The 17,043-nt window shown below is 38.6% G+C and overlaps 1 protein-coding gene across 1 annotated transcript; it reads left to right on the forward strand.

The window, feature by feature from the left end:
• The first annotated feature begins 196 nt into the window (after positions 1-196).
• On the forward strand, positions 197-14,784 carry DBX2 (developing brain homeobox 2). The gene is made up of 4 exons (XM_063309125.1): positions 197-509; positions 7,819-7,914; positions 12,875-13,056; positions 14,431-14,784. Exons 1-4 carry the CDS (start codon positions 197-199, stop codon positions 14,746-14,748), a joined length of 909 nt encoding a protein of 302 aa, XP_063165195.1. The 3' UTR covers positions 14,749-14,784.
• Positions 14,785-17,043: the final 2,259 nt, after the last annotated feature.

The raw sequence follows: 17,043 nt of genomic DNA on the forward strand, positions 1-17,043 counted from the left end.
GCGGAATCTCCGGAGAAGGTGTTGGGCAGTCCGCGGAGAACCACCCAGCAAATTCCTGAGGCTCCCGGCTCATGGTCGCCTCCGAAGGGCCGCGGTGGGAGGGGGCGGTAGCCAGACGAGGCGAACCCCCGCTCCGCGTCCGGGCAGCCCAGCGCTTCGCAGCCAGGGCAGCGCGTCCTGCTTCCTTCTCTCGGCCATGCTTCCGAGCGCCCTCGCTTGGCACTGCGGAAGCTCCGCCGCTCTGCTCGGCTTGCCCGGGGCTCCGGGTTTTGGCAATCTGGGCAAAAGTTTCCTGATTGAGAACCTGCTGAGAGCCGGCGAAGGCCCGCCACGCCTTCCCCAGCGCCTGCCCGCCACCCCAATCCCGCTCAAGTTGCGGGAACCAATGCGCGTCGCCGGAGAAGGCGCCTTCCCCGGCCGCGCCTGGCCTTTCCAAGCGCTGAATGCTTCGGCGGCGGACGGCGGGGCTCCGGCGGACAGAGGAGGCGCGTTCCCCGCAGCAGCCCCAGGTGAGCGACTACCTCCCGCCAGCCGCCCTGGATCTGAGGCTTCTTCCCCGGCCACTTTCAGGGACTGAGATCTCGCTTTCAAGCGTGCGCAAACGCTGAGCTCTCCTAGCAAGATCTTTCTACCCAGACAGTAACGGGGTTCACACAGCGACGTCAGTCCTTCTGGCTTAGCAGGTCCTGTGAATGCCGCTGCTGCGGTTTGAGAACCATTGCTTTTGCTTTAGTGTGGGAGTCCAGCCATGTGGTTTGCAAGCCAGAGATTATGGCTTAGTGGGTTATGTAAACACACCCTGGTGTGGCTTGTTTAGTGAACAAACAAACCATGGCTTAGTGCAGTATGTGAACCCAAGGTTACCAAGCAACTCTAGAGATGACATTTCTGAAACAAATCCCAGTGATTTCCATGGACTTAGTTCCAGGTGTGTGAGTGTTGGCTTAGCAGTGCTTTGCCACCGTTTAGTCGGGTGGGAACCCAATGGGATAGTCCGTGTGAAGTAGTGAGGGGTGTAATACCCCTCCTTGGGTAATCAGAAGCTCAGCTTCCTGCGTTAGTACAGGCTCTGGATGGATCTCTCACTTTAACAGCTCTGATCATAAGCACCACAACAGGGTGATGGAAATGCTCAGTGTATAATGAAGAATTAACATGGGACAGAACCAGACTCCCAGTCGGAATAGTTTAGTAAATAGGTAAATATTTCTGCTTCATTAGTCATACAGGATTCTGGCCCATATTAGCAAGCACCATATTTTCAGATTGACGGAAATGGCATAGCATGCCATTATTTTCTTTGTTTGTAATGTCCTACAACTTGTGAGAACCAACACCAGCAACCTCTCATTTCCACAGCTTTCTTTCAGGTTTTATCACTGGAAGGCTATCATCAGCTTTCATGTGCTTCACATTTGAAACACGCCTTATTGACCCCAATATGAACATATTCAGAAGGGCCTGCAGGAGGTAACTAATTACCTAACCTTTTCCCACCCAAGGTTCATCAAACAATGACCCTTTCATCTTCAGCAACCAAGCGGTGGCATTTTGTACTAGTTGCAACCTCCAGGCCAGTTCCAAGGGGAGTACCATACTCCGGGTGTTGCCTCAAAACGGTCACAATTGCAGATGGAATGATTGATAGCGGTGCTTCAGATTTATACAGCAGTTTAAAGCATTCTGATATTTTTGTAAGCATTGCCTTAGCATTAATTGAGGAATAATAGTCAATAAAATTAACAATTAAAGCAAGGCATGCCTGGTAATTGATTAAACTTTAAAGGCTCAAGATTTGATGCAATATTTGCCAGATAGCATTTGTCTAATCATAAAACATTTAGCAGATTAAGCAGGCAACATGTACTGAATAATTTTAGCCTTGCTTATGGACTATTTGTCCTTCTGTTCAGGTTGGTAAAGCACAAAATATACATTAATAACTGACTTAAAAAAAACTTTTGAACATTATCCTGGGAAAAATAAGAGTTTTACTGATAATATTCTCAGTAAAGCCTATGAACACTGGTTGAATTGGATGTTCTTATAAATGTTATAAATAAATAAATAAATCTAGGGCTTTATTGCAGCAGATACTCAGAATTTTAAATTGTTCTGAACTGAAAATATGCAAATGTGCCTTTCATCAGCAGTGTTCTACATACAGTTGAGACTTCATTTAATTAATTTGCTGTAGAAGTTCCAATTCCTGACAAAAACAAAGTTACAGCACTGTTTAAAAATGTCCTAGTCAATTCCTTCAGTATGATGATGTTTAAAAGGTCAGGATAGAAATTGTGGTTTGTTTTGTTTCCAAATATCACAGCACTGAATTCCAAAATTATATTTTAAAAGTCCACTTGCTAACGAAATACAGTGCATGTGTAGAAGATGTGTTCTGTGGAAATGCAGAGGCGAGAATCTGTAGATTACACTGGAGTAAAATAAATGGGTCATTAGAAAGAAATGGATTTTAAAAGAGAACTAGTGATCACACTGATTACAATAACAGGATTGGGAATTTAGCCTTTCCCTTTAAGTAAAGGTATGTTATTGTTTCAAGGTTGGCCTGAAACATTTTATTATAATAAATTAAATAGCATTAGTTATCCTTTTAGGTGACCCACACAGATGTCTGGGGCAGCTGCTGATATTTGCAGTGTGGGGCATGTTTGTGTTCAGATGCAACCTTAAGAGACAGATAACAGGAAGAAATCAACAGATGAAACTTGGTGGCATAAATCAGACTGGTATAGGTATACTGTTGGTTTTGATTTGTCATTCAAATGTTAGAAACCTGGAACCTCTGTTCATTGAAAAGAAGAACAAATGTAGTTTTAAACAAAGTATAATGTAATGGACTGATGCCTTAGCAGTTTCACTTTGATTCAATCCCTCTTACTTCTATGGGATTGTATACTTTGGATTTCTACTTCAGTAATATGAGATAAGATAACAACTAGGACAAATTCCATAGATTGAATACAAAAATCTAGGCAGCCACTAGATGGTAGCAAGGTTATGATAGCTTAATGTCTAAATAATACAGTGCACCTAAATAGCTATCCTTCAGTTTAATAAATCTGCCCAATCTGTACTAGGTTTTCGATCCAAAGAGCATTTGCTCCATAAGATTATTACACTTCTGTCACATTTCCTGAATTAACTCTCTGGGTTCACCAGAAAGCAGCAAACTTTTCAGGCAATGGGCACACAAGGCAATTTGTGTAGCAATTTAGAATTTAAAAATCAGAAAAAATGTGAAAAAAAGAATTTTGTGGATTTAAACTGACAGTCCAATTAGCTTCAGTCTCCAAAGTGTACTCAGTGTGATTGTGACATGCATTCATTCTAAAAATAAAATGTGCTTCCTACATAAGAAATTTCTTGAGATTTCTTACAGTATTTTTCAATCAATTCTACAGAATTTTTCCCAGAAGCAAATCCCAGTCAATTTACCTAAAAGTTGATTATCAGTGATAGGGGTATGCAATCATGTAACTCCAAATCTGGCACATATTTATTAAAAACAAGTACGTATTAGCTTGTGATCAGTGCTGCTTCACATTGTAAAAATATATGAAATATTTATAGATATATTCTTATTACTCTTGGCATATTTATGACATAGTATAAAGACAGCAAAAACATGAGAAGAGCAAGATGATCTTGTATGTTTTCTTTTAAAAAATATTTGTATTAAGCAATATAAGGGGCATACATTTTAGACCTCTGCCTCCATCTCTTTTTCTAGAGTTGGAATTTTCTGACCTTTTTTGGCCTTGGAGCCTGATAGATCAATGGGAAGAGGAATTGGAGATTATGGAGGTCTACCTACAGCTTCACTGGAAGGAAAATACAACTAATCTCTGGCTCTCAGAATACTTCTTTAGAGCCTCTCAGATTTATCAGTTAAAAACTCCTTGATTTATTGAAACATTGCCTTATCAGTTAAGAAAGGCAGGGAGGGGCTAAATGGCCCAAATCTGGACTTAATTAACTCAACATAATCCCCATTGAAATTCACTGGTGAGGTCATAACTAAATAGTCTGTAACTGATTTCACTTAGAGTGCTTCCAATCCATTGTTTTAGTTTAATCATTTACAAAACCTTCAAAGGGCAGGCAAAATCTTAGAAAAGTCATTCATGCTCCTCTCTGACCCTTGGTAGGAATTCGACTATTAAGATGAATTGCAGAACTACCAACATGTTTCATACAAATTTAAATGATCAACTCAAAGTCTTATGATTAATCAAGAAGTGCATATTTATTTGGGAAGAACTGGAACTGTGATTTCTTCAGTCTCCAGCATCCTATTTATTTCTTTTGGATAAGCTGGCTGAGAAGAAGTGGATATAATTAAAATCAATAATAACATAACTCAGTCTCTTGTAACATGGTGCCCTTCAGATTGGGACAGTTCTGGGCAAGATACCTTGAAGAATCCCCTGCTACACATTTTTTACTCCTCACCCGTTTGCCTGGGTCTCCATTGTTTACTTGTGTGGTCACACCACTGTCACTTCGGCAACCAGTATGTTGCACATTTTAACAAGTAACAATATTGGACGTCGAAGCAACAAGCAATATAGATAAGCTCATGCTGCCCTTTGGAATGCAGACAACAAAGACAGCAAGAGCAATAAGTGGCTGGGCTTCCATTTGGCCCAGAGCTCTTAGTGGTTGTGCACTCACAAACACAAGCTCTGTCAGCCCCATATCGCTACATTTGTTTTTTAATGGCAACCTGCTGCTCTACCTTCAACCAGCTAGCAGAGCAGCAAGTTATCCTCAGCAGTCTCAGAGGTGGGGAGGGCTGAACTCTTCTGACCAGGATAGTATTCTATGCCTCTCTGAAGAGACTCATTTTACATCTTGAAAACTGTCAGACAAACAGAGGAAACTTCCTAGGACCAAAATGTTTGGGGGAAGTTACAGAATGGCTTCTACGGAACTTGCATACCAAAAAAAAAGAAAAATGAAACAAACCATCCAGGTCTCTAAACTTATGATCCAAAGGTCTTTTGCGAGATTTAGAGGCTCTTAATGATATTGGTGTTGCATTCTTGGAATTTTTCGAAGGATGCTCTTTCAGAACGATGTCTTTCAAACCAAGCAAACCCTCAAGGGAAGAAAAGATCATAAGCATGGCAAAAGAATATTTGCAAAGTTCAGGCCGAACTTCAGGATTAGTCACTTGAAGGGTGTTCCAAGGCCAGGGCGAGTGGAGGGGGACGGGGAACAAAGTCAAATGGTGGCGGCAAAGAGACCATTGAAGCCCTGCCTTTTTTTAATGTGCATCAGATGCATCCCATACATGTAAAAAGGAACCAATCTTCCATTTCCCAGTTGTGCCCATCTTTTTGATGTCATTGACTCCACCAGTGATGTGGGGGGTGGGGAATGTGAAATGGCTTAGGCATGGTTGCGGTATATATCATGGGACTTAGTGCTGATCTTAAATGTTGTTTCTGATGTCTTTAGGTACACAGCCCCACAAACAATTGAGTTCAAAAGACATCCTACTGCTGATTACAGGATAGTAGATTATTTGTATGTGATGATGAAGGGGCAGGATTGTTCCTTTGTGAAAACCCCAGAATGCCCATGCATTGAGGAATCTCTGGCTAGTCACAAAGCAGCTGAGCCAAAGCAATTGGCTTGAATCCAGTTTTTTCATAAATGGAAGCTTATCTTATGCAATTCTCCTTTTATTCATGGGATGAAATTGGATTCTTTCCAAAATATATGGAAGTGGTGGGGGAATTTTGTGTCTGCCTTGGAACAAATTGCATATCCACCAGAATGACAGCTTAGGTCTGGGCTCTGCAACATTTTTGGCTGAGAACTTCAGTTGTTGGAATGGTGCACTGGGGAGCAGGGCTGTTCCCCAAAGTCAGATATTTGGAGTGCTGCAGGAGCATGGTTTGTGGCTTTCAGGGACCATGGGGCATGGCTTGTGGTTGGAATACTTGGAGTACTTGATTAGCAAGGGGTTTTTTTGCCTATATTCTGAGTGGATGTTTAAAAAGGATGTTGCTTTTTTGCCTAATTTTGATTTACCCTTTGGGATGGGAAAATTATACAGAGGTCATAATACTGTTTGGTCAGTTGTTCTCAACAGCAGGATATTATGGGATACCAGATTACAGAGTAACTGGTAAGTGCCCAGAAGACTTGCCTTTCAGGAATGTGGGCCCTGTGGGCTGAGAAAGAAAGTCCTTCAGGGCTTGCTGATCACACACCCAGAATCCTGAGGCTTGAGGTACAGTGATTCAGGAAGACATTCCTCAACATCTAAAGATCTGGTCAGATGAGGCAGAAGCAAGCTTGCTATTTCCAGAACAGAGCAGGGCCAAGGTACCATTTAAGTAAGATGCTAAGAGGAAGTGGTAAGGTGTCTTAATTCATGCTCACTTGGCAATAGCTGATAACTGGCTTAGGGGAACTTATGTTAATTATCCAATAATTCTACTTATTTATTCCATCTGTGGCCAAGTCAGGCTGCTTCTGTCAAAATTAAGCTTAACTAAATTATTTTGTTTTCTCTGAATTTATTCCTATAAGCTAAATAATTTCAAATAAGAATTTATTCAAACCTCTGTTTGTGCAATCCTTTATAAGCTTATTCAGTTCACTTAATACAAGCTAAAAGTAATTTGTCATTTTGCTTAACATTTCTTTTCTACATCATAAGTTTGAACTTTCTCCTGCAGTGTGTTATTCCAGAACACAGGTAACATAGTCCATTTCTCAATAATATATTTTCTCATTCCCTTTGTCTAATGATAGACTAGAGGTTTCACTGCAGATTCTGCAATTTTTGACTCTTTCACAATTATATGTTTCCAAAGTACCTTCCAAGCACACATCTTTGAAAGGCAGCCATGTAGCAGGGAATGGCAGTATTTGAAAAAAACAAAAAACAAAAACTAAGGGAGTGCTGTTTTGTATATATAATTTATAATAATTGGTGCCCTGATCCTAAACAGGCATTTAAAAACACACACATACACACACACACAAACCAGATTAATTTAGCTCAATTAATTTAGCTCAATGAGATTTCTGGATTGGTGCCCAGGAATCAGCTGGGAAACCTACTTAAATCTATTTTCAGCAAGCCATATGCATGCAAGAGATCATTGTGCAAATAAGGCAATTCTCCAAAAAAACTTGCAATACCATGGAAAATATCTGATCAATGTGGCAAGTCACAGAACACCAGTAACATGTGTGAGGCATTCTCTTTGTTTCAATGAACCTTGTTTTTAGACATCTATCTTTAGGATGAATGCACAGGAAATTTTCCTGAAAATTATTAGATTCCGAATGTACCTGATGGATACTGAAAGAACCAAATGGTTGAGTCTAAAAGAAGTCTTCTCTGCATCAGGTAAGTTAAGAGCCAGAAATTAAGATGGAGTAGTTAGGGTTAAATCCATATATATTGACTTCAATGCTCCATCATATGACTATTCTGTGAAACCATTTCAGATCAGCACTAAAATAATGCCATCTCCCAAAAGTACTTGTTAGGAAATATGAATGGTTCACAAAACAGCAAAGTAAAAGCCATGAAAAAATGTATTGTGAGAAGTTTACTCAGGTTGTAATTAGACACCTAAGATGAAAGAGATCTTGTTAAAATTTCTGAAAATGCTGGACAATTACTAGATATTTGGGATAGAATTCACTGTTACGGAGAAAGCAAAGCCAAAATACAAATTGACTTTAATAGATCATCATGTAGCATAACAGGTATTGTTGTAGATATCAGCTCTTCATTCAATGGACTCAACTCTGCCTTTGCAGCTCTCCCAAAGCACTTTTTCTTAAGTGCCTCCCCAGTCTACTTGGCATGCTGCGGTGGGTCCTGTCAACACCCTGCATCCCCCATGGCTTTTCCAAGTAAGTTTTTATGCTTAATCAGTAATGCTTGAGTTATTCTGTAAACCAAAGCAGCAGGGTTTAATGTGTTCTGGGAAAAGAAAAAAAAACCCTAATTGGGGGTGCAGTGGCCAAGAGCTAATGCCTCTGTGGAAATCACAGCAACCCCATTCAGGACATTTCCAAAGATTTATCAGACTTCAGTGCCCTGAGTGATTGTGGGAGATTTCAAACACCATTGAAGGAAAAGAGCAAAGCTTCTGTTTTGGGCTGACTGCAAAACGTGCTACAGTTTGTTTTAAAGATTTTTAAGTCAATAGGGATTTGCAAAGGGGAATTTAAAAAGCAAAACAAAATGTTAGTCATTTTTTTAAAGAAACCCTTCAACTACTGAGATCTCATAGGATTTAGAGAAAATATTAGGATTTTGCTTTTGAAATGATGCATTGCCTACTTTTGGTGTTGCCAAAAATAGTGTCAAAATTTAGAATTGTTTGTACTATGGAAATGCAGGATGGAGGTTCTATAGAATAAACAAACATGTAAATAATTACAATTTCTTTTCATTGGAAGCATTCTGTATATACAGTACATACATTTCATGGGTTTGTGAGATGGGCGACTACATAAATATGCTAAATAAATAAATAATAAATAATACAATTCCCCAGTTAATAATACGTGTTTAAATGCATATATTTTGCTAATCTGTGCCTTTTATTTCTTTATATATGAACATCCAGAGATCTAAAAATCAGACTCAAAGATAAAACTGAATAATGTAAACTATGATATATGAGATTAAAATTGACAGTTACAATTTTTCTTAGACTACTACAACACTTAAACAAACAAAAAACAAACACATGCACTTCAACCACAATTAAAATTAATAGACTGATATATATTTTCTAAATATCATATATTCCCCACTATATGTGATGAGTGTAATTTGATCAAAATGTAAACTTCCCGGTTTTCATATTTTGTTAAGGATGTCCTTTGTTTTGGCTGCTTTTAAGGTACAATTCTCACCTGGATTTGGGACTAAATTCCACTAAGCTCAGGGAAAGTTTGCTGAATAGTTAGGTATTGGAGTGTACTGCCCAAGCAACACTTAATTGTATGTAAGCGCATTACAGTCTCGTATTTCCATGTTCCACTATAGAGCTCTCACTGATCTCATCCTGTGGTTAATTATACCTTAATCTGGGATAGCATGACTAGTCCATGCTGAACTCAAAATACGTAGGATTAGGCAGAAGCAATGATGCAGAGAAGGTGAGTTTTCTTTTCCCAGCTCCTGCTATGCCTGCTGAAATGTTTTTTTCTCCAGCATTTCTCCATCTAGAAATACTTGAGAATATGTTTCTTGTGACAAAAAACCTTATCTGTCCCTCCTGGACTGATGTGCAGATAGGAACATAACTTCCTTCTCATTTTGTATTTCTCTAAATTTACCATCTCTCTCTCTCTTCTTTTTAACTCAGTCCTATCCTTCCACCCAGGAAATGGATAAACCAAGTCTTTCTAGAATGCATTTAAAATGCAGAATTGGACATAAATTCCAACTAGCTTATCTTTGGTGACGAAATATATTCAATTATGGATTTTTTTGTTTAAAAAACTCAGACTAATAGGTATAAACATAGCTGGTATAATAACCCCCCAGGGGAAAAAAATGGGGAAAATCTAGACCCTGCCAATCTCTGTACTGTAGCCCTGCCTAAATTGCAGTGTACTTCTACCCATTGTAAGCTAGTGCTCCAACAAATGCCAAGCGCCTTCCCTAGTGAAAATAGACTTATGAAGACAGTGATATTTCAAGACTTACATATGGTCTGCTGTTGTAGCACATCTGGTGGAAATCCAAGCTCTGCTGTTACCATGAGAACTTCTTTTATCAGCAGCATCAGAAGGATGACATTTTTCTTTTCCTCACAGCCCCTCACATATTTTCAATTTTTTCCTATAGAAGCTGGAAACAAACTAGATGCAAAATCTGACACTGCATTCAGCTGACAGATTGCCTTAAGCATCTCCAAATGTTCTCCATAATGTTTAATGGTTTTTCATTCTCCCTTAAATGCATTTGTGCTACTGGTTTGGCATTATGTCACCTGATTTTCACCAAAGAAAGTGTGTTCATTTGAAAATAATTGAGAGTCATTCTTGCAGAAATTAATTGATAAAACAGTGTTTTTCAAGTCTTTTCTCCAGGGCAGTGTTTCACGATTATTTTAAGATGGAGCACATTCACATCTCAAGAGGGTGCAGTTAAAAAAAGTCAAGATGGTGGCTATGATAGTGTAATTGAAACGCCTACCATTTTTTATGCATGTCACGTGCACCACACATTAAAAAAAAAATGGATGAAGCTTCAATCGTCTCAGGTCCACATTACCCAGCGATGAGTAAAATAAAATGGAACAGATAGGTTTATGTAGATTAGTCCTATATCAAAGAATTTAAACATTTAACTGCACATATCTTTTCTGATGCAAGTTGGTCTCACTTCCATGCAGATACAGTATATAATATTTCAACCTAAACTCAATACTTTAATTTGAAAGTAAGGCATATTCCAATCCTCAGTGTATTTTCTTAGCCTTAAGTTGGTAAGGCTTATTTTGGTATGTGTCCTTTTCATAGTCTAGGTTTAAGATTAAGTTATTAGAAAAACAGAAGCTATTGTGTTGATGGAAATAGGACAATCCAGAAGAAGCTGAATCAGAATAACAAAAATTAAATTAAATTAAATTAAATGTTTTTTGTAAAAAAAAATAGTGATTTAAAGTCTGGATAAAGCATTACTGCTATACCCATAGTCAGAATCTATGTGTCTTTAGGGAAGTGGAGTAAATTTTTCTAGGAATGTTTTAGAATGCGAGTTGCTAAGTGGAATAATTCTTGACAAGTGAGGCAGCAAATGCTGGCAGTTTAATGAGCTGCAAGTTTTGTAGCCTCTCTTGAGGGGGCTGACACTTTCCCACAGAGCATTTCGTATAGGCCCAGCCACCTCACAATGGGCAACGGCACCGTGACCAATCACCACTTTCACTTGACTCATCTACACGCGACCTCACCACCATTTTTCACTGTGCCGATGAACTTTAGAAACCATCCCGAGTTGAAAAGGCCTGGCTGAGGGTCAGTTGTCTTTTTGTGTGGCCATAAAGGGGTGCTCTGTGTGCTGATCTTTTCTCCTGTCTCACATTCCACAAGGATTTCTTGATGCCATTTAAAGCACTTGACTGAAAAATAAAGCAGTGAATGAAAGTGACTTTTATAGACTCGTTCTAGCTCATCTTCCCATATAACCCTGTCTACCTGAAAAGGGATTTAGTGAGCTGAGCCGAGCGCATACAGGGACTTTCTGAATGCACTGGGCCCATTATCAACTGCAGCAATTGTTTATTAACCAGGACTGATACACTACTATTTTGGAAGTGACCTATTAATTGTCCATTTAACTAGAGTGTATTGAATTGCAATGGAAAAATGGAAACCATGACGAAAGTCTTTCCTCGCTCCTTCAAGGTGGTCTTGGCCACAAAAGCAAATGAAGATTGTTCCACAGATTAAGAAGACATTTATCACCATTCTGTAATACGAAGAAAAAGCTTTTTCCGAAAGTATTTGCTACCATATTAGTGTCTGTGTTAACAAGGTATTATACTCTTCCAGTGTGGAGTTCAGCAGGATGGGGCTGCAAGTTGCTGCAGCTCATTTGTCCTGATGTAGCTTCTTCCTACTACAATGGGTTATATTTGCTAGACAGTTATTTACCAGACAGGCAGAATGAAACATCTGTCTTCAGACATGCAGTATAGTGCTCATTGGTCTAGCTCTACTACTGCTTCCCTGTTATAATTTATAAAGCATTTGTTGAATTTGAACTGATAAAAATACATAAAAAAGCTTTTATAAAAATACATCAAGCTGCACCCAGTGCTATAGAAGGTCACTGATATTTTATTAGTTTGCTATTTTGAACCATGATCCTAATTTGTAATCTAGGCTATATGTGCGATGATTTAATTTTTAAGGTTCCTTCATACTCAGACTGGGAAGGTTATATAAAACTGATCATCATGCTTAAGGGTTTGTGGATAGAGGGTCTGGATCATATGTACAGGGTTTCTATAGGGCTCTTGGGCCACCTGTTTATTAGATCCATGCCTGGTTATTTGAGGGACCATTTGTCTCTGCCTGTCCTGTGCGGTCAAATAGATTTGGCATACTTCAGACCCAACAATTAAACAGCATCACCCGATGGGACACAGGAAGTGAGCCTTCTCTAGTACCTAGGCCTTTATAGGTAATAACCAGAACCTTGAATTGCACCCAGGAAGCAGTGGTATTACATTGTCATAACATTGTATGTCCATAACTGCCTATGCCACTGCATTCTGGTCTAGCTGCAGCTTTCAAGTAGTCAACGGCATGCATATATAGAGTCATTATGTAATCAGGCGGCTTTAGGAACATGATAAATAAATTAATACAAGTGGAAGGACACCCCCCCCCCATTCTGGGTTTGCATTTGCCCTCCTAGTCCTCTTCAGTTACACTGAGGCTGGAATCCTCAGAATCTGCAGGCTACCATGGGAAACTTTCTTTTTCAAAGGATAATATATACATTAAAATAATAACTAATTATATATATATATATATATATATTGTGTGTGTGTGCATTGTGTGTGTGTGTGTAATTATATATATATATATATATATATATATATATATATATATATATATAAAACACACACACAGAAATGCACACTTTCAGACAATTTGCCTAATGTATCAAGTGATATGGAAAGCACTAGATTTGGAAAATGCTGTTGTATACATATTCCTGGGAGTAAGTTCAATGGAATTCAGTAGTGGTTACAAGATTAAACTACAACAACAATGGACTAATTGGGTAAAAATAATAACACTGATGAAGCCTGTTACACTATTTCTCATGTTTTAGGACAGGAGAGTGCTTTGCCTCTTCTAACCCATGACCCTAGATCCCGGAGAGGAATCTTAAGAAGGGCTGTCTTTTCAGAAGAGCAACGAAAATCTTTGGAGAAAATGTTTCAGAAACAGAAATATATCAGCAAAACAGACAGAAAGAAACTGGCCCTCAATCTGGGTCTGAAGGAGTCACAGGTAAAGAAAGATTTGATACAGTGACTTTTGCCCCAGATGGTGCTCCTCAGAATTGTAGACTTCAATTCCCCAAATGGCTGGAGAATGTTGAGATTGGGATTCCACACATTTGGAGGGATGCCCAGGTTGGGAAGGGTTGTGGGGAAAATATTTAAACTTTAATTTCTTTAACAAGAAAATGAGAAAGACAAAAAAGCACAAAAATGTACAAAATAATCAGGGCAGATCACCTTCAGCCTCATTCTGGGAACTTAGCTGTCAAACATGGGAATGAACTTCTGTACACTGTAGCAGAAAAGGAAAAGCCATATTATGTTGACATTTGCTTGCAACAAAAGATTATATATAGAGGATGCAGGGAATTCATAGAAGAACATGGAGCATCTTAATGATTTAACCTAAATCTTCATTGTAGCTGAGAGGTGACATATACATTGGTTGCTTGTGCTAGAGAGAATGTTCAGATCAGTGTTTCTCAACCTTGGCAATTTTCAGATGTGTGGACCAACTCCCAGAATTCCCCAGCCAGCCTTCTGGTAGTTGAAGTCCACATATCTGAAAGTTGCCAAGGTTGAGAAACACTGGTTCAGATGATCCAATTGAGTAAGTAAGGAAGTTCTCATAGTTCAGAAGAGGAAGTATAGGATCTTTAATTAATACGAAGGTATTTCAAGTTCTGAAGCCGGTCACATCTGAAAGAAAGGGTGGGGCTCCTCACAGCCCTCAATCCAGGTCACGTAGTTTGCAGCCTGAGAACTACAGTATGTGCACCTCTCAGAAACATGATAGCAATCCAAAGAATCCTTCCAAAGGTTGCCAACAAATTGTAATTTTTGAAGTTTGGGGAAGGTAAAATTATATTTTGAGGAGCATTACGTTAAATATATCAATATAATTTTAATTACATTTAAAGTTACATTAATCATACTTTTTGCCCTGCCCTGCCCTGCCCATTTTGGGGGGAAATATGACCCCTATATGCTACCCAAACACCAACCTTTGATCCCCCCAAAGTTTAAGACTCCTACCTTAAATATGATTTTCTCTGTGTTTCATATTAAACATTCTCATAGAGTGACTTCTAAAATTTGTTAGCATTATCCTATTTTCCAACTGGCATAAGGTCTGCTTGGGGCTACAGGACTATCCATTTCCATCCTGGGTGTGACCATTTTTCTCTGCCAGATTCCTTCGTTATTTGAGCCTCCATATGCAGAATTTTGTTAACCTGTTAAACTAGATGAATGCTGGGGTATTTTATGCTAGGCAATTTTGGCTAGGGTGATGAAAGGTGTTTTAATTTAACCATCTTAAAAAGTTTATTTTAGGCAGAATTACCTACAGTATCTAACAAGAATTGTCCCTACCCCACAGGTCAAGATCTGGTTTCAAAATCGAAGGATGAAATGGAGAAACTCCAAAGAAAAAGAAGTACTCTCAAATCGGTGTCTGCCAGAGGAAGGTCTTCAAGAGACATATGTTTCCAGGTGTTTAAATTTTTCCTCCTCACCATGTCCGGTCTGGGAAATGTCTCAGCAACAATCAAGTTCAAGATGGCAGAATTTTCCAGAATGTGCTGGGAGACTGAGTAACAGAATTAGTCTGCGGCCACCCATAAAACCAAACTTGTCTTCCAACAGATCGTATTTGTATCGAGAACAAAGCACCACAGAGAAGGCAATTCCATCATAAGAAGGAAAAGTGACAGAGTAAAAATGATGCAGACCACTATTTGAGATGAACTCAGACTAACTTTATATTATGGGAGAACTTAATTAGATTATATATTCCATCACTGGTTAAAATAAAATATAACACATTTATATTGGCAGAATTAATAGTTTAAGAAATATTCAGTCATTAATCTTCCCTCATGTTCCTTCCAGCTGAAATAATATCTTTAAGTCCAGTGAGAAGGAACTGATGGTAAGTAAATTAAAGAAACAATACAAATAGATTTGGTTTTTGCAGTCATTCAGATTAAATTAGCATTTCGTTACATATTCTCTAATAGAAATTATGAAATTATGAAAATGAGAAAATCTTATAATGTATGACATTAGGTCTGCATCATTTCTGTTTTTCAAAAAGATGACTAGGGGTTTGTGATATAGTTGACTTTAATTTTCTAAAAAATAGAGAAATAAACAGTGGAGTGTGATGGTCTACCTATACAACTGCCTGATACAAATTTCTGTATCTGGGATTTCTTACCCTGGTTTGATGAAGGTGTCAGAAGTTCTCCATAAGAGTAGGAGTATGCAGTATGTGACCCTGAGAGGACTCCCATTCATTCTCGCTAGCATCATTGTGATTGAGAAGGGTAGCTAGGGATCAAGAGCATCTGGAGGCATATGTGTTGCATTTACATCATGGGCATCTGCAGGGCAAAAGGGGAAATAACTTTATGAGAGTAATCATGCAAATTAGGCAAATTAGGCAATTCACATCACTTGTGTGATGATGTGATGATGCTCATAATGTCACCATGGTTTGTATCTGATGGCTATGACTCCCATAATTAAGGCAGGGGCTTCCAGGGGGTGAAAAAAAGAGAGTTGCCAGATTTAGATTCTGGTTTTATACCCATGTATCTAGATTAGACCTTGTTGAATGACATAGAGTTTACTTATAAATAAATATGCTATGGATTAGCTCTCTTTTTGCTTTGAATTGACCCAGATAGGAGGTAACAAACAATCTAAGAAAAGGAGAACAAGGTTAAAAAAAAATAAAGGACTCTGAGTCATTCTGGATAGTGATGATTGGTATTAGGATATAGTAGAAAACTTTAGCAGTGCAGCTCCAGATCAACTCCATATATTAGGCTAATGTTATATCTAGTCCCAAAATCATACTTCTTTTCGATTGCACCTCATGAGGAAACTGGAAGATTTAAAAATATACTTTTTCATATGTGTTGACTGATTATTAATCAATCAATCAATTAATTATTACCTAATCCATTTCCTCTTCTTCTGTACTTCAGATATGAGTTATTTACTTACTCAGTATCAGACAAAATGCTTGGAAATTATTTTTCACTATGCATTGCCTACAGCAGGGTTTCTCAACCAGGGTTCCATGGAACCCTAGGGTTCTGCAAGAGGTCACTAGGGGTTCCCTGGGAGATCACAATTTATTTAAAAAATTATTTCAAATTCGGGCAACTTCACATTAAAGAGGTAAGTTTCATTCTTTATTTTTAGTTTAAGAACACTGTTAATTCAAATACAGGGCTACACATGAAACGAATATAATAATTTTGTAACTTCTGGCCTATATTTGAGCCTGAATGTGCAGGGGTTCCCTGAGGCCTGAAAAATATTTCAAGGGTTCCTTCAGGGTCAAAAGGACTTATTCGTATACTGAACAGTGGCTTTTCTGCCACATATTTATACAAAAGGGGAAGTAAGTAGCTGTAATGAATGCCTATTCCAAAAATATTCTCAGACTCACAAGCCAAAGCTTAATAAAATCTGGTTTATTGTAGAATAGAATGCAAATACAAAGAAAGCTGAGAATGAAAAAAGCGCGCCTAAAACCAAACTAAATAATCCCCAATACAAATGAAGTCCCCCCCTACAATCGTCTCAAATTCACAATCCCAGGTGCTCCTAACGAGTTCTGCTGATCAATGGGAAAAAGACCTTGAACAGAGAAGATAACCCAAACACATTCCATCTTAACGAGCACAGATAGAGAGCTTGGTACAAGGTCCCTCAGCAGCTCCCTCCCAACCAGACACGCGCGTCAGCGCCTTGGCATGCGAAACGTTACGATGTACAATGCACATTGAAACGATGAACATGACAGTAGCATAGAAATAATTTACAAACATGAAGAATTTTGGAAAATGTTTATTATGTGCCACATACTGTCTTACAACCTTTTCAGGTTTATTTAACATGCAATGGGCCATACTGATTGCAGAAATTTCTATAGTCATGCAGGACAATTGACATGGCATCGGATTACTGATTTATC

This window comes from Candoia aspera, chromosome 7 (genome assembly GCF_035149785.1).
Source record: "Candoia aspera isolate rCanAsp1 chromosome 7, rCanAsp1.hap2, whole genome shotgun sequence".
NCBI classification, from domain to species: Eukaryota; Metazoa; Chordata; class Lepidosauria; order Squamata; family Boidae; genus Candoia; species Candoia aspera.

Excerpts from the sequence above, each read along its gene's own strand:
- DBX2 (XM_063309125.1), top strand. The coding sequence starts at position 197 with ATGCTTCCGAGCGCCCTCGCTTGGCACTGCGGAAGCTCCGCCGCTCTG. Across the intron at positions 7,915-12,874 it reads ATCCCCCATGGCTTTTCCAA|GACAGGAGAGTGCTTTGCCT; the intron begins GTAAGTTTTTAT and ends CTCATGTTTTAG. Across the intron at positions 13,057-14,430 it reads TGGGTCTGAAGGAGTCACAG|GTCAAGATCTGGTTTCAAAA; the intron begins GTAAAGAAAGAT and ends CCTACCCCACAG.